This window comes from Halichoeres trimaculatus, unplaced genomic scaffold (assembly GCF_033239565.1).
Source record: "Halichoeres trimaculatus isolate MK-OKI-2021-1 unplaced genomic scaffold, fHalTri1.1 fHalTri1_scaffold_6, whole genome shotgun sequence".
NCBI lineage: Eukaryota > Metazoa > Chordata > Actinopteri > Labriformes > Labridae > Halichoeres > Halichoeres trimaculatus.
Genome location: NW_027437184.1, coordinates 21,280,456 through 21,300,073, shown reverse-complemented (window position 1 = coordinate 21,300,073; position 19,618 = coordinate 21,280,456). Strand labels below are relative to the sequence as shown.

The window sequence follows — 19,618 nt, the reverse complement described above, 5'->3', positions numbered from 1 at the left end:
AAATAGTTCATAGGCTGCACGGTGGGGCAACAGTCAGCACTACAGCCTCAGAAGGTCACAGGTTCAATTCCCAGCTTGGCCGGTGGGCCTTTCTGTGTGGCGTTTGCATATTCTCCCCGTGCATGCATGGGTTCTCTCTGGGTACTTCAGCTTCCTCCCACAGTCCAAAAACATGTTCATCAGGTTAATTGAACACTCTAAAATTGCCCATATGTGTGAGTGTGTGCGCGAAAGGTTGTCTGTCTGTCTCTGTCAGCCCTGTGATTGACTGGCGACCAGTCCAGGGTGTACCCCGCCTCTTGCCCAATGACAGTTGGGTTTGGCTCCAGCCACCCGTGACCCTGAACAGGATAATTGGTTCAGAAAATAAACCAATGAATGAACTTCCAACCTCTATAACACAAATTTCTGTTCAGGGGCAAAAGGAAATAAGTGTAATTTGACAATCAAAAAATTAGAATGTGCTTTACTATATTCTGCTTTTTTTTGTAAAACAGTACATATGTAGCTAAAAATAATTATAATTAAGCATTAAACGTGTAATTTTGATTAAAAAGTTCACACATTTGGGGGATTAACCATTGCAGATACATAAAGAGGGCAACGGTGGCAAACACCTCACACTGGGTGGTCTAAGACATTTGTTAAGTACTGTATATCCCCTATTATTAATATATTCATGCATATGCAATAAGTAATAATTGAATTAAAAAAGACTGATTGATTGATTGATTGATTGATTGATTGATTGATTGATTGATTGATTGATTGATTGATTGATTGATTGATTGATTGATTGATTGATTGATTAAATTATTTCACTTTTTGTCATTATAATTACAACCCCAAAATGTTGTATTAAATTTTGGAACAAGAACACAGAAAATGTTTTGCCATGCTGGGGGGAAAAAAATCTAGAGGAACATCTTCTGAGTTGTGAGGTTTATTGCAGCAGTAAAGAAACGTGCCTGGGCATAACAGACTACTCTGTGAGAAAATATGTATAAAAAAAAACCCCCAGGAATTTCCAAAATATGCTTCTCAGTGTAAAACGGCAAACAGATTTGGGGGTTTTGTCATCCTCAGTATGATATGAATCCTCTGTACAATGGACCACAAAGCAGTACTCTATTTAAAACAGACATGGCTCTGAAGTGGAAATCACTGCATTAGCATGAGTTCACTTCATAACCCATGGAAGACCCATGTCCACACGTAGTATCTGGGAAACCTTATATATTTTTATGCCTTCGCGCCTGTCATCCACACGAAACCGCAACTTTACATCTCTAAAAACTATGTTTTCCGAAAACTCCAGCCAAAGTAAAGATTTTGGAAAACTGTGGTTTCATGGTTTCGTGTAGATGCTGGGAAACAGAGTTTTCGGTTCTCAAGCATCACAGTTAAATGACAGGAGATCATTCTGATTGGCTAGCACCGGTTTTACGTCTGTACAACAAATACGGGTTTGGCATGCCTCGAGCCGCACTTATCGATGTATTTACCGGCTGCGTGTGGACAAAATTATTGTTAAAAACAAATGAGGGGGATATTTGTTTTTGAAAATGCTTGGCTGCGTGTATACAAAGCCTCAGAATGCAGGTTAAAATTGAAACATAAAAAGAGCATAGCATTTCTAAACATGATCAAAAAAAGGCTGGTGAGTCGTCCTGGCCTGAGCCTTTATAAGGTTGCCCCAAGTTCTTATCAGAGCACACATGGTACGGAGATTATAATTATTCAGGTCATGCAGTGGAAAAATATTGTGCAAAGTGGTGAATGTTCTCCCCTTTAATAAGTGGTATTGTGGATATTTTTGCATAAAAGATGATTAATTTCATATCTATTTCAGTGATACTTGTACCTCATGTTATGTAGTTTCATCAACAAACATGATCATGTTTTAGAAGTCCTTACGGAATATATTTTTTGTGTTCATTTATCTTTAAAGGAGTTGCAGTTGATAAAATGCTAAAGTGAAGTATCTCAAAATAGTATCTCTTTACTGTAAATGAGCTCTTTTACATTCCAGTGCTGAGTTTACCTTTATCTGTGTAGTGTGAGGATGCTGCCAAGTTGTCAGTTCATGTTCAGGGTGTTGGCCTTGCCCAGTTAAGCAGTATTTATACCACTGACTTGTCTGGTAAGCATTGGTAGAGTAAAAAAAAGTCATTCAGATTGCATTTCTCCCACATTGTGTTAGATGATTTTTATAAGTAACTAAGCTCCAGCTGCACTGTCCTTCATTTGCATGTAATTTTCTGACCTTTCAAAATCCTGACAATCATTATGAGTTTGGGATTTTTCTCATCTGGAGTGAAGAAAAAAGCGAAAAACACCTCCTTTTGGGTTAAGTTACCAAAGTTTCTCTCATCCTTTAAATTGATTTATCTTTGGTGCATCATTTGTTTTGGACAATATTTCAAGTTTTAACACATGTAACTCAAGGCCCAGTGTATCCCACTCTCATGTCTTAGCATTTGTCTTATTTTTAGTTTACAGGTACAGTAAGTGTATGTTCCAGAAGACAGCTTTGTGACACCTACCAAAAAAGGAGAGCTAAAACACCACTTGCTCATTGGTGTGATGGGTTTATTCGAGTCCTTCTTCTTCCCTGCTTCTGGGCATGAATAAATCCTGGAGGGAGACAGTTTCTTTCTGCAGTCTTGACTATACCTTGCAGTCAGTCCCTCTCTCCTTGGGTGGCTGATCCTGGAGAGTGATGGATGTGTTGAGAGCAGACTGAATGACAGACACTCTGATTACATCAGCAGCTTTTGAGGCTGGATGAACTAAGTGCAGTGCTGAAAAGAAAGTTTACCTGTCAGCCATAACATTATTCCCTCTGTTATATGGAATTAATATTATTGAAAGTCTCATCAGCAAGTTCACGTTTCATACAGGAAAAAAAAACTACTGAGATTAAATATGATTAATTTGTTTTTCTGTCCTTTGATAGAATGTATGTATGTGTTAGGGAGTTGGGCTACTTACAGCACTTTTCAGAAAAGACAAGGTCCCATTTTTCTATGATTTTCATGTTGTTGGTGTCCCAAACTGTGCTTTCTGTCCAGTTTCTGTTTGAGGACAAACATAACGACTGGGGGCTCATCTGGGAACAACCACAGACTGTATAAAACATGGACATAGTCTCCGTGACGTCGCCTGTTCCTGATACTGTAAAATGAAGCCAGTCTGTAGATGCAACCACATTGTATATGACGGAGACAGATGTAGGACTCCGGTCAGTTGTGTGAGCTGAGCTGTGTCACCAACCGGACAATCAAACAATCCTAATATCTTCTGAACTGCTGAGTTAGAAAAAAAATCACTTGTGACACAATGTGTGCCAATAGCAAAATCAGTGTTTCAAACCCAAGCCATTTTTTGAACCAGGCTGTAAATTTACCTCTTAATGCTGTAAAAGTCTTTCTTTTGTCTCGGTGTGTAAGTGACTTCCAGTCTTTCTGTAGCCAGCCTCAAGTGGATCCTCAATGAACAACAACTTTTAGCACTTCTGCACAGGCTTCATTTTTCTAAGCTGGATGTCGCCCCTTGGGAACAACTAACAATTACCTCAGCACACCTTTATGGGTTGATTGGGGTTGCGTATTTAATCAGGTCAGGACTGCTATGACCAGTACATGTCCATTAATTTCAGTCATGATGTCATGGCAGTAATGCCCAATTCAGTGTTATACTGATGATATGCTACTTCATTAGCTTCCCTAGAGAGTACAATCAACGATTTACCAGCTGCTTTCAACATTGTCCAGATGAGTTATTGTTCATGAAGTCAATTGAACAGTCAGGTAATGGAATGTGTCCCTATTTTACAGGATAAATAATAAAATAGACATTTTTTTTTAAATCTAAAACAGACCACAGTATTATTCTCTGTCAGCATACAACCTCTTCTTCATTGAAATTGTTGGACTTTAAGTACAGTGCTGCATAATGGCATCTTATCGATAGGCTGTTTCTAACTTTGTGTGTGTGTGTGTGTGTGTGTGTGTGTGTGTGTGTGTGTGTGTGTGTGTGTGTGTGTGTGTGTGTGTGTGTGTGTGTGTGTGTGTGTGTGTGTACGCTCCATTGTTAGCATTCCATCAGAGTATTTTGTTTCTCCAGCCACACTACAGACTGTTTACTTGGTCAAAGTTGTCAGGCTATAGACCATATAAACAGTCATAGAGTGAATACATGATCTCTGGTGGGTGGACGGCCAAAAGGCAGATAAAATTAGTAGAGTTCTGGACAACTGAACACATGTCCTTGGGAGATTTTTGAAATCTGTTTTGTTGTTTTGTTGTGGAAAGTACAAACAATGTATTTGGTAAATGCTGTCCTAAGGGCATGGAAATGGTCTTTAATGTGTATTGCACATGCAATGGTGAGCTACCAGTTTGTTTACATCTGCTCCGAACTATTTGGTTTATTTACTTGTTTAAGAGGAAACCCTTGCTGTTCTTTATAATTAAACTACAGTGTGAAGCTGAATAAATACATCACGCCCAGTAGTTTTTAATTCTCAATTTCACGACTGTTTAAAGATTTTATAATTAGCTCAGTCAAGAAGGCTAGGTTCACACTGCAGTAAAAAGTGACCTGAATCTGAATTTTTGGCTCAAATGTGACCTGTGTCTGATTTGTTTCTGACTGTGGGAACAGCACAAGCCACACTGAATCTGACATTTTCAAATCAGATTCAGGTCACTTTCGTATGTGGTACTCAATCAGATACATATCCGATTTTCTTGAATGCGACCGCGGTCCGAACAGTCAGGTCGCATCTAATGTGACTCTGACGTCATTCTTGAGCAACACATGTTAGATTTCTTTGCCACTGACAACGAACGCAGGAATGGAAGTCATATTGCATTCCAGTTGTGCTGTAAATGTGGGCGTTTCGAGGAAAATTTCAGCTGTAACGCCCCCCTGTGGTCAGGATTTCCAACTGAAAAGCCAGCGAATCTTCACATCCCTGAGTTGACAAAAGAAAATGGCTATCCCTGCACTGCTCCTGCACTGCTCCTGCAGTATTTAGTTTAGTAGCACTTCTTACTAATGTTTCGCACTAAATCACTCGTATACATAATATTGTTCAGCGTATGTATGTATAAATGAAGCTATGGTGTTACATTAATTGTGTGATATGTGCGAATTACAACGCAGGGCCTACTAACAATGGCCAACAAGCCTCATATAGTAGGGATCAAGTTCTGACGTACATGAACGCAGCATCATTCAGTGAAAGCGAAGATGGACGACAGCAGTGATGGGGTTAGCCATTGGAGGGATAGTGAAGTTTTAGACCTCATTAGTATTTGGGGTGATACTTCAGTGCAAGCCAAACTTGAAGGGTCTTATCAAAACAGATCTGTATTTCAAACAATTTCTGAAGAAATGTCCGAGCAGGGCCACAGAAGGACTTAAGACTCTGAACTGAGCATTAAAGGCTGCAGTGTGAACGTAGCCGAAGACACAATGTTAGTCCAACAGGTTCTGCATTGTTGTGGAAAGAGAAATATGGAAAACACATCTGGTGAGGTGAGGACAGGGTTCCTTTTAGAAAGTTTAGAAGTACCTATAAATGTGTGGATGTAGCTTTAACAGACCATGTGTTGCAGGTAAAAAAAATCTGTAGGTTAAGAATAAGCAATTTAAAGCAGTGAGAGCTTTACAAACAACAGAAGAACTCAAAAACAAGCTTGTGACATAGCATACCTTCGACGTAAAGCTGACAAATATAATGAAAACCTTTTGAAATTCATTGCAGCTAGATTAAGATGCATTGAGTCTGTAAGAGCTGGTCCACTTGGGAGAGTTTTTTTTCTTAACCCTGATTGATTGAGGATAACTGTCTTAGACAGAATAAGCAAATACGGTATTCTGCCATCAAGATCTAAAAGTTTCAGAGTACTTGATCTTTAGACATACTGTGTGTCTTAACCGGGCTAATCTTCACTCACTTAAAGAATTTAAAATGTTTTTCATCAGGTTTGGATTTGAAACAAGAAATTTACCAGTTACAGAGACAGAGTTAAAGTGATGACAGTCAGCAGAGAGTTTTACACGTGCGTTGAAAAAGATAAGTTGTGACCTTCAGCCCTTGGGTTTGATCCTAACCTAACAGTAACCCCAAGGTTCACCCTGTTATATGACCAGATTATCTAAAATCCCTTCTTACGTTGAAATATTTTGTCACTTCTGCTTCCATTCATCACCTAGCTTTTATCAACAACTGTAAAAACAGTTTAATGTGATGAGACTCACCAAAAATACTAAGCTTGTCTTGAGGGTGGTTTCCAACTTGTTAAGAGAAAATTTGCCCAAGGCAAACGATGTAAATCCATCTTAAAACAAAGAATGTCCGGAGTGAGTTGTTTCTCACCAGCAACTTTTTGTTTTCTCACCTTTTGGCTGGATTAAGATAAGTTCAAAGTGATGACAATTTAAGTTTATTGTATGAACACTACTACTTGTACTCATATTTGTTTTTGTCCCCGCAAATATTTGCACAGTGACAGACAGAAACATGGCTTCTATTCAGACACTCAGCAAAAACAATCAATGGTTAAATGATGTCTGGATGATCTATGGACTACATCTGGATAAACACCTGACTTCCCTTCTTTCCAGTCAATAATGAAGTTTTTCAACCTGTACAACAGTTAAATTCCTTGCATTGATATTTTGTTATCACTTTGTACTGTTGACCCATGTGCTTTGATTTTTGGAACCATATTTCTTCTTTTCATTGCAGAATATTTCTGATGTTGAATTGTGTTGGCCTTCTGCTTGAGTTATTAAATTCTGATTCATTCTATAAATTGGCAGCAAGTATCTCCTTGTGGTCATTATCTTGGACGTTCCAATGCCATTGCCCTTGTTAGTTTGAACTTGGCCCTGTTCCTCTGACAAAATAATACAATTGTCATCAGTTTTGGTAGAAATGCTGTTTTTTAATGCCAACTTGTTAAACTGTAGTGCTCAAATTTGTTTACATTGTACTTGCCATCTATTTGCTGCTTCTGCCTTTTTTATGTGAATACTTTCAAAGTTAAATAGCACACCTGTTGCATATCTGCTTGCATTCTTCTTGGTAAGATATTTTGCACTTAAGGGAAGCCTCTGGGGTAATGTATTGAAAAATGAGAGGAAAACATGCTTTGCTTGAGGCAATATTTTTACTGTAAGTCTTCTCACACAGTTAACACTGCACTTCAGGCAAAGCATGGAGTTAAGGCTGAAGTAATCAAAGACTCAACTGTCAAAATGAAACAATGAATATGTTGATTTAATGCAAGGAAATCCAAGTTTAAACTACAACAGTTATGTTTAAAAAATGAGCAGGAGTACATATCATGTGATAATTTAGGTTGATGGAGAAAGCACATTTTTAAAAAAAGTTGTGTTTGACTTAGATTGCCTTTGAATGTTTTTCTCTTCTTTTTTTCAGTTTAGCATGGGTATGCAGACACTTATCCATATTTCTTTTTTCAGAAAAAAAAAAAAAAACTTGTCCTGCTATCTTGGAAAGCTCATTAATACTACAACAGATCACTGGTTGTTGCTTTCTGTTTATTTAGAGGAGTAACTTTTATTGCCTATGTCCCTGAACTGCACATAAAAGCCTCTGCATCAGTGCTGATAAAGTACATTAATCATTCAAATTCTAATTGTAATGTAATGTCTTTGCATGTCTTTTTTTATTTTTTATTTTTTTTGTGGAACCCATTAGGCAGTCTTTTTAGACCCGCTCCCCTTCAGAAGCCATTCAGCATCAAACAATTCTGAGAAAAAAATAGTTTGTGTTTGTTTTTACCAAACCATATTTGCATATTTAGCTGGAGTTTTCCTCCAGGGCTTCTCTTAAGTCCATAATGGCCCGTGAGCAAAGAATGTCCGGAGTCAGGTGTTGACATGTCTGGAGGTGATGGAGTGGAGGTACAAGTTTCAGTCCCCTCTAACTACCTTTGTAGTTTTGACAGTGAGCACCAAAAAAAACAAACAAAAAAAACCCACATTAACTGAGATCACATGACCTTCATTATAGCACCAGAGCCTCACATACACTGAAAGCATCTAAAAAAACACTTTTTAAAACCTGATTTAGATCTATTCTCTGCTTTATGTAACATAGGAGCACAGTGTACCGTAATGCAGCACTCAGTACAGTTTAACAGACACTTCTTTTACATGCATTTGACATGTCTGGACACATTCTGTCCCAGAGAAAACCCTGAAGCTGAGTTATAAAATGTCAAAGAACATGATAAGAGGGTCGTTGTCATGTAAAGAGATGGAAAGAAATACATTGTTCCAGCTGCAGGCTTTCACTATATAGCGACTGCTGTGCTTGTAGCTTCATGTTCTGTGTAAAAAAAAAAACTCCCACACCATCAGAACAGAGTGGTTTGCTTCAGCCCTGTAATCATCATTACACAAACAATGAAGGCAGCTCTGTGATGCAGTCCCTTATAGATATTTAATCCTAAACTAGTTATTTTTCTTCACCAAGGAGTTTATGTGTCCAGTGGCTTTTGCTTGTTATTTGGAGGACTGAAAAACAACCTGCATGATTTGCATGTTTCCTTGCTAAAGTATGCTGTACAGGGTTTCCAACTAACTAAAAAACAGGATGGTTGAAATTCTTCTCATAAGGTAGATTTGCATATAATGAAAACCTGAGCTGTGGCCCTTGGCTAACAATGCACTCTGTAGTTGAGAAGTCTGAATGTTGTAATTTTTAAAATGTTGCATGTTTGTGCCAAATATTTTGTTTCAACACAAAATGTTTATTTCTAATATTCTTTGTTCAGTGTCAGTTAAAGTAGGGGTAAAATGTTTAGGAGCACCATACGGCATTATTTATTTATTTATTTATTTATTTATTTATTTATTTATTTATTTATTTATTTATTCTTTCATTTTTTTTTCAGGGTAATTTGGGATATATAAGTTAAATGAAGCACAGCTTTTGCCTTCAAAGAAAACAATTGTTGCCCACCTTTTTTCATCCATTTTTCAGATATCACAAAATGCCTCTGTTAACATATCACAAACTTGCTCTTGACAGTGACATGTTGTTTTCCTCTGGTTTCAGTTGTGCTTGACAATTCTGAAAGGCAGACTTTGCCAAGGGGCATGTCTGACTGATTCCACTGGAGAAAAGAAAGGCTTCAGAGAATTCTTTTTAATCTTATAAGTAAACATTCCTATTGCAAAGTGTAAAATCTGTTGATTCTTTTCCTTTTAATTGTTGCAAATTTTGTCATTTTTCTCCCAAACTAAATAAAGTTGTGTTTAACTTAGATTGCCTATTAATTTTGTCCTTTGTTTTTATTCTTCTTTGCAGTAAAGCACAGTTATGCAGAAACTTGTCCATTATTTATGTATTTATTTCGGGGGAAAAAAACCTTGTCCTGCTACCCCAAAGCTTAAAGTTTTGTTTTTGAAAAAGAAAAATCTAAAAGTAATCAAAGTTTTTCTTTAGTTCAAAGTTGCACAAAGAATGTTTGTGCAGTTCAAATAGGATTGATGTGACATTGAGACTGTCAAGTGACAGTTCACTGGAGGGGATAATTTATTCCTGAAACTAGTTTTTTGGGTCAGAAACCAGCCGCCCCACTGTAATTTTGGCACCTGTAGACCTTCTAGGGGAGGGTCTGACTGTAGAGTTATGCAATCCTGTGTGTATATAAGCAAAAGAAGTCTGCAACAAACCTCAGACTGGACATTTCCAATCTCTCTTCTCTTGCGAGGAGCAGCATTTGGTTTGCAGCCTTCAGGTAACACTCCTCATCCTTTTCAGAAACTGTTTTTGCATTCCCAATCAGATTCTAATTTTTCTTTCTACTGGTTTCCCAGTCTGTCTTGAGGTTTTGACATCATGCCTGAGTCTTGCACATCAGTCACCAACCTGCGCTACCAGGATGGCAGCGAGGGGAGTGCCAGTAACCCTGCCAAATTCAACAACCAGGACTACACCTATCTGAAGGACAGCTACGTCCGCAGAGGGAGGCTGTTTGTGGATGACACCTTCCCACCTGACAACCGCTCTCTGGGGGACCTGCCTGGTATGCCTTCCTGGCGGGAAGATCAAGTGGAGTGGCTTCGTCCAGCTGTAAGTTTTACTTGTTTTTCTAATCATATGATATATTCACATGCCCAGTTGAAGAGTATGAAATTAAAAAATGTGTGTTTCCTTTGATTTGTTTTCCAGGACGTCTTGAAAAAGTATGGCATCAGTGATGAGCCCATTTTCTGCACCAAAGGACTCTCAAGGTTTGACTTTGGTCAAGGCCAAGTGGGTAAGTCAGAAATTCACTTACCACTCCAATAAATAAATAATTGAATAGATAAAACACAAAAAGGTAATACTTTGAGTAATGTAGCAAAGCTTGATAAGTTGTTTGTTTTCCTTCATTTGTCAGGTAACTGCTGGTTTCTGGCTGCGATTTCCTCTCTGACCTTCCATAAAACCCTGATGGTGCAGGTTGTGCCCATGGACCAGTCTTTCCATAACTATGCTGGAATCTTCCACTTCAGGGTAAAAGATTCATACTATCCACTAATTCACCATAAACTTGGGTCATATATTCACTTCTCTTCCTAAACTATAATTCTTTTCTGTCTCAGTTCTGGAGGTTTGGCAAGTGGGTGGATGTTGTCATTGATGACCACCTGCCAGTAATCGACAACAGGTTGCTGTCTGTGAGCGCGAAGAGTGGCAACGAGTTCTGGGCTGCTCTGCTGGAGAAAGCATACGCCAAGTACGACACCAACGCTGTCACCCTTAGATTGAACATAGACCAGCAGTTGACTTGTTGACAGTTGATTAAACCATGGGAATGTAGCTTCTTTTATCAACCACCAGTAATTGCAACATTTTCACAATCTTCTCTTCAGGGTGTGTGGTTCATACGCAGACATGCATGCTGGTCTGTCATCTGAGGCCTGCAAGGACTTCAGTGGAGGCGTGGCCATGACTTACGAACTCAACACTATCCATGATGCTGGTCACGATGATATTCTGTGGTCGTCACTCAGCAATGCCACTGGCTGCAACTCAATGGTTTGCTGCGGGACTCCCTCCAAAGACGTAAGAACTTTTGTAGGGTAAAGTTTTAATAAAAACTAACCCCAGGAAGGATTTTACTCCTCTAACTCCTTTGTCGTTTTCAGGGTAGAGTGGTGAACACAGTCGCTGACACTGGGTTGGTGGCTTCTCATGCCTATTCTGTCACTGCAGCCACTGAGGTAAGAAAAGCAGTGAAGGGCTAAATTAAGAAAGAAGTTAGTTTTCTGCAAGATTTTGTTGTTTTTGTTGTTTAATTTGTTGATTATCACACATCTGTAGGTCGAGTATTATGGCACCAAGGTGAGGCTGGTGAGAATCATGAACCCTTGGGGCCAAACAGAGTGGAGAGGAGATTGGAGTGACAAGTAAAAAAATCCTTCTTAGTCTGTACCGCACCTTCAATAGAGACAAACTACTCAAAAATGAACAGAAACAACAAGAAGTCTGATTGATTTTGTCCTGTTGTGTGCTCAGGTCACCAAAGTGGAACGGTGTGACCGCAGAAGATCGGGAAAAATGTTTCGACCGTGACGATGGAGAGTTCTGGTAATTAAGATCACTGGAAAATACCTTGAGGAGATTACATAAAGTTTACTTTATTAGATTTAAACTCTTTATTCCCACCCAGCACGAGTCAGTTTAAAGGAATAAGATCAAGCTGGACACAAAAACGTTTGCTCAATTCTAAAGTAAAACACTACACATAGACTCCTGACCTGTCATCAGAACTTTTAGATAAGGAATACTCATACATAACAAGAATGTGTTTTCATGGCATTAATAATTTACAGTACTATCAGGGGTGAAAAATAATCAAGGTACCTTTAAATGAGTATAAAATGATAAAGAAGTGATATACTTTGTGCGAAATTAAGTTAAAGCCTTATGGCTGTTTTTTCCCCCTTTAGACTTCAGTTGGCATGATTGGACTTTTGTATTTTTTCTGATCTTTACTCCTCCATAACTTGTTTTTCTGTCCTTATTTGTTAGGATGGAAGTGGGGGACTTCTGTCACAATTTCCTGTTACTGTTCGTCTGCTGCGAGAACCCTAACTTCATTGATGGAGACCTCTCATGCCAGTGGCAGTGCATGATCTACGATGGCAGCTGGACTGCAGGCAAAAATGCAGGCGGCAGTCTGAGAAGCTGTGAGCTGAATTCATATCTTTACATATCACTATGACCTCAAAACCAACATCTTTTGTTTTTAATTATTTAATCAATAAACTACATTATCTGTGAACAATCTACAAAAGCTTTAACTGCATTTTATGTTTCTCCTCTCCTGTAGCTTCCTTTTACACAAACCCACAGTACCGCATCCAAGTGACCAAGATCAACAAGGAAGAGAAGGAAGACAAGAACGTTTATCTGTCCCTGATGCAGAAACCTAAGTATAATCGCAAAGAACAGAGCAAGAGCTCCTACCCTATTGCACTCAGTGTCTACAAGGTAAACACTCCATTTATTTTAGGTTTCACTTAATCATTAGAAAGTTGTAAATGCATCCAATCAAGTATAAATCATTTGAAACAAAAACTAAAGAATATGAAAATACGACCCTATAATTTCTCCCTGTTTCACATCCTACAGGTTCCAGAGGGGGTAAGAGCAAACATCACACTCACCCTGTGCATACCAAGCTCAGTATCCACATTTATACACTCAGAATAAACTTATGTACATCTCAGTCAAAGATTTCATCCTAGATTTTATTCAATTAGTCCTGTGTTGTTTTCAGACACCTGAGGGTCGCCTGTCAAGGGCCTTCTTTGACAACAACCGGCCCATCGGCAATGTCCAGAACTACACATACAGCAGGGAATTGGTTGATCAGTACAGCCTGGAGCCCGCAGAGTATGTGATCATCCCCTTTACAATGAAGCCCTACATGAGCGCAGACTACGTTCTCTCAGTCTTCACCAAGTCAGATGCCAAGATCACGTAAGGACTGACTGATATTTAAAGCTATTAAAATAGAATTATAATAAGAGAACCTGTCGAATAAATCAACCAAAAATTAGTGTTAATATTGGCTCTTATGGCACAGGAGTTTGAGATGATACAAAGTTTAATTTAATTGTCTCATATTTTTGCTCTTCATCTAGTCCCCTTGACAAACATGACCATGACCATGACCATGAGCACGAGCATGAGGAGAAGGAGAAGGAAAAGGAGAAGGATAAACTGATCCTTCCAGAGGTAAATCAATTTAACAATGTTTTACAACCTTTAACTGAAAGATCAGTTTAACATGAGACCAAATAACTTTTTATCTTTAGATACCAAAAGACAAGAACGAGGATGACATTCAAAGACTTTTCAACAAGTACTCAGACCAGGTGTGTAATTTTAATTTTTCTTTTTTTTCATTTTTATCTTTTTTTGGGTGGTGGGGGTGATTCCAATCTTCCTCTCTAAGTTCATTTCATTTATTTTTGCTGATTTTTGATTTAAACTGAGAACACCTTCCCTTATTTCTCTGTCTGATTTGAAAGGGAGGAGAGCTGAGCGCCTATCAGCTCCGGAAACTCATGAATGACCAATTCCCTCGTGGTGAGTTATTCATGACATATACAGTTCCTTTAACTATAGTTTAAAGCTCATTGTTTCTTTCTCAAGTTAACTATTTCTGTATCAATAATCCACAGGATCCAAATATGGCTTTGGTTTCGACACCTGCAGGAGCATGATTGCCTTAGTGGATGTATCCTAGAAACACATTTTTACATCAAACCTATTTTCTTACCTCAAGATTCACCCTACAGGATCATGTCATTGAATCGAAATGAAATACAAGTATTCTGATAAAGTTAAGTTGTGCTTTCTTCACTCATGGTGAGTATTCCTTAACGTGCAAAGACCGACCTAAACAGGAGGATGACCATCACTGAATTCAGGACCCTCTGGACAAAGGTTCAGGAGTACAAGGTAATGCCAGTTCAGCTCAATCTCTGACACTTCCCTAAACAGTAACTAAAATAACTGACTTGCAAGAATTAAGTGCTTTCAGTTCCTGAATCTAGTTGGATTTACTTTGCAGAAACACTTTGATCGTGCAGATTTGAATGAGAATGGTTCCCTCTCTGACTATGAGGTCCAGAAGGCCATCGAATCTGCAGGTAACACAACTTATCAAATAAACTCTCAGAATAATCATCATCCAAAAGAAAGGAATGTGCTTGATATTCTCCACTTTGACTGCAAAACTTTCTGATTTTTCTCTACCAGGATTGAGCACAAACAACACCATGGTGAGGCTGTACGTCTACCGTTACTCAGGCTACTCTTCCACCACCCTCGAGGACTTCATCACCATCATGTTGCGCCTGGAGAAGTCAACAAGTGAGCAACATTGCAACCACTGATTATCAACATTAAACCACACTCTCTGGCTTTTATTTGTTTGAGATTATAGCGATCACTACATTGAAATGTAAAGAAAACTACCAGTAGCCTGTCGCAACACTTCCTAAACAGATTTCACACCTTCGAACTGTTAAATTACCAATCATGGTTTAGAGACACAAGGTGGCACCAAAGTGAGCATTTAGATTCTGACACTGTGCTAATGATAGGTTATAATATTTCAGCACTTCATACAACAGCTAATAAGTAGTGTAGTTAGTCCACTCACCATACATCTATGTTTGTTTGTTTAGCAGCAGAACTTGTTTAGCATCTAAATGCCAAACCTGAGACAAGAAATTTTTTTTGGATAGGCCAATGTTGTGTCAAGAAATGAAAGTTTTTCTAAAATTTCTTCACAGATATCTTCAAGGACAAATCTTCTGATGGAGTAATCCGCCTGTCCTGGGATGAGGCAAGTCAATTCTCAATTATCTACTGGACTATAGTTTTCCCTTATTAAAGCATTAGACTTAAAGACATCATATGTCAGAAATATTTACATGTTTCAAAATACAAAACTAATCTAAGGTGTGGAAAATGTGTCTTTTTTTACTAGTCACACAGAGATTCTCACATTTTTTAAATCTGTATCTGTTACGCAGTGGTCCAACAACTTCATGTACAACTAAAGCTGAGCTGACACAGGAGTACCAGAGAGACAAGAAAGACAAGAGAAGAGTCCTGCAACCAACGCTGCTTTGATCAAATTTGACGTCTCTCTGTGCATAACCTGGGAAGCAAAACCTGTAACACGTTTCTGTGATCAAGTGATCCGTGTGAAATAAACGTTGTTACCATGTTAATTAAAAGCTGAAGTGTTTTTGTATGTCTGAACAACAAATTGCAAAGCACACAAAAGCTAACACGGGGAAATGTTGAGCAGGGATTATTTTATTAACTCAACGCTGGCAACAACAAAGAAAAAAACACAAATCCAAACAAAACTTGAACATTTCATGACACAGGCTTTCCTATGTGCTCTCATTATTTATGATGTGTTTCAAGAAGCTTTTCCAAACATATTTACAAGTCAGCACTCTTGTTTCACAGTAGTAAACCAACAATCTGACACATCCAGTTCACAGAGAAAACCTCTTTCAAGACCATGGGCACACTCTGCTGTTTAAATTTGCCCACTGCAGCACGAGATGGGTTCAACTGCTGCAGAGTAAGGCTGTCATGTACATTTTATAAAAACACAAAAACCAACAGTTGTTTGGTCTGACTGACAAGTATCAGGGTGCAGTATGAGTGTGAAGGGGCTCATTTCTCTCTTTTATTGTCCAAAACAATGAAAAATAAAAAGTTCCCAAAGAATTCATTCACTGATGTCGTAAAAGCTCCCTCATAACAACTGTGTTAGTTTGGGGCTCCAAAAGGAAACAAGAATAGCTCTACTTTTCATATTTATGGAATATTAAGTAAAACAGACATTTCCCAGCTGTTTTGGGGAATGCTGGAGTTAAAAGGTTGTGGTGACAGTTAAGGGAAGACAACAGTTTTGACAGAAGAGACCAACTATTGTTGGTTTGGAATTTTTAATAACACTTGCAGGGGAAAAATGAACTAAATAACATTTGCCTTGTGATCTATATTTAATAAACGTGGTTTTGCAAGATTAGGTTGAAACAGATCTCAGTCCTCCTTCTCGATATAGGTCTTACAAGCCGAGCGGGCCATCTGTCTGGCCATGTACCTCTCTCGTGCTGAACTAACGGCCTGATCCGTGCTGCGCTTTGCAAACTTGTTCACCATCTCCTCGCCTTCCTGTTTTTGTTCCTCCTCTGTCTCCTTTGTGACATCTTCCTTCCTCTCCGGATCTTTCTCTTCCTTCTTCACCGCTGTCTCCCTCTCTGCTTCCTTTCTCCTTTCTTTATCTTCTTCCCGATCTTTGTCCTTCCGTTTGTCCTCATCCGGATTACTCTTTTCTCTCTCTCCGTTCTTATCCCTCTCTTTTTCTTTAGGGCTCCGCTCTCTCTTCACTTGCCTGTCTTCCCGCGCTGTATCCCCCTTACTTCTGTTTCTGTCATCTTCTCTACATCTGTCCCTGTCTCTGTCTCTATCCCTGTCTCTGTCTTTCCTTCGATCTCTGTCATCCCTTCTCCCCCCATGTCTTTCATTCCTTTCCCTTCCCCTATTTCGGTCTCGATCCCTGTCTCTGTCCCTGTCCCTGTCCCTGTCTCTGTCTTTGTCTCTATCCCTACCTCTGTCTCTATCTTGATCTCTGTGGCTCTTCTTATGCCTGTCTCTGTCCCTCTCTTTCTCCCTCTCTTCTCCGCTCCCTGATGAAGGCGACCTCTGTCTGTATTGCCGTTTTGAGTGTGCAGAGCCAATCCCTGGTTTGCTAAACCCAGACTTTTGTTCATGCCCCTCTTCGTTGTCACTGCATGAACTTGGTATTTTATCATGGGAAGTTGGTGAGGGTAGTGGTGACGTCCTTGCTTTATCTTTTGAGGCTTGATTTCTGTGTAAGAAAAAGACAGGCAGACATTTTTAAGTCAAATAAAGCTTGTTTTACTTACAAATGACCCTGTCACATGGAGCTTTGACTCACTTAATTGCTGAGCGATCAGGTATCTCCTCCTCTCCAACAGTCTGATTCAGAAGGTGTCTGTAGAAGCCGCTCAGATCCTTTTGTTTCTTCACATCCAAGGCAGCTAGACAAAAGGTGAAACTCAAATTAAGGTAAACCAAACACATGATTGCACTTACAGGAATGGCAATCCTTGTTTTGATCTCTTATGGCAACTTATCAGCATCTCAATAAAGGAGACAACTTCTCCTGACTGCACTGGCACATTCACTCAAAAGTGTTAAAGACGTTAAAAGACTCATACAAAATGACATTCCTTGTATGTTTTTGTTCTTGCAATGACGCATTTGACAGTTTGATACAGTTTTGTTTAAAAATGTTCAAAATTGTAAAAGGATCAGAAAAGTGTTTTTGTTTTTTGTTTTTACAAAAGTTAAATTAAACAGCATTATTGTGTGAATTGAAATGATCACTTCAGAATACCACAATCAAAAAAAAAAAAAAAACCTCATCTGCGGAAATTAAAAAAAAAAACTGTAATAATATATCAGTCTAACCTTCTAGTGCTGCTTCTCTCTTCTCTCTCTCCTGCTCCTCCTTCTGCTCCTCCAGCTTTTGCCTATAGGCTGACGTCACATAAGCCTCTTTATCTGCAAACTGTTCTCCTTCAGCCTCCCTCTCCTTCTGTATCTTCCTCTCTTCCCTTCGTTCCTGTTCTTTCTTTCGGTCCTCAACAGCTTTCATTAACTGATGGATATACTTTGGCTGTAACAAAAGACAAAAGAGTTTTTAATCCAGCAGAGTTTCACATACCAACTGACCCATATCAGTAATATATCCAAGTGGGAAAAATCCAGCCACACAACATGTCAGCTTAAGTAAAGTTACCCTTTTGTCTGCACCATGCAGGAGTTTTTTGTTGCTCTCAAGCCTCTGGTTTTGAATTTCATCGTACACAGCATCATAATCATACACTGTGCTGTCCTCATCCAGGGCTTTCTGCATCTCCAGGCGGGTCTTCACACACAGGTGGGGGTATCAGAGGAACATGGCAGAAAAGAGAAATGTAAATCACAGATATACCTTTTTTCCCAAAAAGCTAAATAATCGAAATCTTTAAGTGGACACGTTATACTTATCTATTTTTTTACTCTTCCACGTACCTGTTTCATCATCTTCTTTTTAACAGCTTCTTTCTGCAGACTCTCCCCTACAGAAGTCTTAGAAACAAAAAATGCTACTGTAAAATTGTATCTCTGGACAAGGGTCTGTTAAGATACATTCTACTACCAAAAAACTGATTTATTTTTTATTTGTTTAACAAAATTCTCAGTTATCATATAAATAAAACAATAGAGTAGTCTAATGAAAATGCAGTGTCTACTTAATAAAAGGTTATGACTTATGACATCCTGATCATAACAAATCCAAAAGTCCACACACCTCGTCATCTGAATCATCCCCAAAAACAGAGGGTTTCTGCAGGATTGCACTCCTTGATGTTCCTTTCTTCTGAGGCAAGATCAGCCCGTACCTTTGGACAGTCAGGGAAAATAGCTCGTTACTTCTACTCATTCATTAAGATCCATCTGTGTGTTAATTTCACATGTAAAAACTTTAGAAATGCATTTAGTAAAGGGGCAGCCCTGCTGCTATTTATAATCTTACTCTGAAGAATCAGTAAACATTATCAGGTTGACTACTGTGTACAAGGCTCAACAGAAAAGACGGATGTGTGCGTGGTAAATTCGCCAAGTGAATGATACAATTATGACAGTAAAGAAAAGGTAATAGTTAAATCTTATTTAAAAAATTACTTTAATCACGAAAACGTTGAAGAGTTAATTCACAAGCTAGGTCTGCTGGACGTTAGCACGTCGTTCTCCAGCAACAGAAAATACAATGACCAAACCAACAGTCACTCTTCCTTTCCTTTATTGATAACAGCGCTTGGCTGTACATCCACGGATACCAAGTACACACACCACACATCGATAACAAAAGCTGCCGTTTAATATTTAGCACACGTTAACAACGTTAGCAACGTTAGCATGTTTGTAACTTACTGTTTGGTAGGGGCCGCCATCTTTCCTGACTGACTGTGAACACGCTCGGCAGATTCCGCACAGTATTTACCTACACCTGTAAACTGAGCTCTGTTTTGCATCGGCTACCACTAAAGTACAACTATCCAACATGTAACAAATATTTACCATTTAAAAAAAAACCTATATCTTTTTTAATACATTTTATTAACCTGACCTGATGAATACGTGGCGAATATGCGGACTTACTCCCAAAAAAAGAACAATCAACATGTAGTGTAAAAATGTTACAACTTGTTTTTTTTTTGTTTGTTTTTTTCAGATTTCCTCTTAAAACTTTAACTTTTATATTAATAGTTATAATTGCTTTGCCACCACTCTTACACTTGACATGAGGCCTGAAATAGTCAAGTCAAATATGAATATTATGAGGGTTAGTTTGAAAAAAATATGAGGTCTAAATATGACAGACTTGAGGAACAGCCTAAACTGAAATTTGGTTTACAAATCACTGAAACCCATAATATGAGTAATTAATGGGTATAC

General features: G+C 38.6%; 2 protein-coding genes across 2 annotated transcripts; one reads left to right on the top strand and one right to left on the bottom strand.

The window, feature by feature from the left end:
• The first annotated feature begins 9,892 nt into the window (after positions 1-9,892).
• On the top strand, positions 9,893-15,123 carry LOC141791797 (calpain-2 catalytic subunit-like). The gene is made up of 21 exons (XM_074672451.1): positions 9,893-10,126; positions 10,226-10,313; positions 10,437-10,552; positions 10,642-10,775; positions 10,912-11,104; positions 11,188-11,262; positions 11,363-11,448; positions 11,558-11,629; positions 12,074-12,231; positions 12,375-12,535; positions 12,677-12,730; positions 12,825-13,027; positions 13,192-13,285; positions 13,366-13,425; positions 13,582-13,639; positions 13,735-13,790; positions 13,946-14,014; positions 14,127-14,205; positions 14,315-14,428; positions 14,854-14,906; positions 15,097-15,123. Exons 1-21 carry the CDS (start codon positions 9,893-9,895, stop codon positions 15,121-15,123), a joined length of 2,184 nt encoding a protein of 727 aa, XP_074528552.1.
• Positions 15,124-15,365: 242 nt separating this feature from the next.
• nsrp1 (nuclear speckle splicing regulatory protein 1) lies at positions 15,366-19,178 on the bottom strand. Its single transcript, XM_074671976.1, has 7 exons — positions 19,094-19,178; positions 18,471-18,561; positions 18,191-18,247; positions 17,916-18,044; positions 17,585-17,792; positions 17,049-17,151; positions 15,366-16,958 (listed from the first exon to the last, which is right to left on the bottom strand). The coding sequence occupies exons 1-7, from the start codon at positions 19,111-19,113 to the stop codon at positions 16,130-16,132; spliced, it is 1,437 nt and encodes a 478-aa protein (XP_074528077.1). The 5' UTR covers positions 19,114-19,178; the 3' UTR covers positions 15,366-16,129.
• Positions 19,179-19,618: the final 440 nt, after the last annotated feature.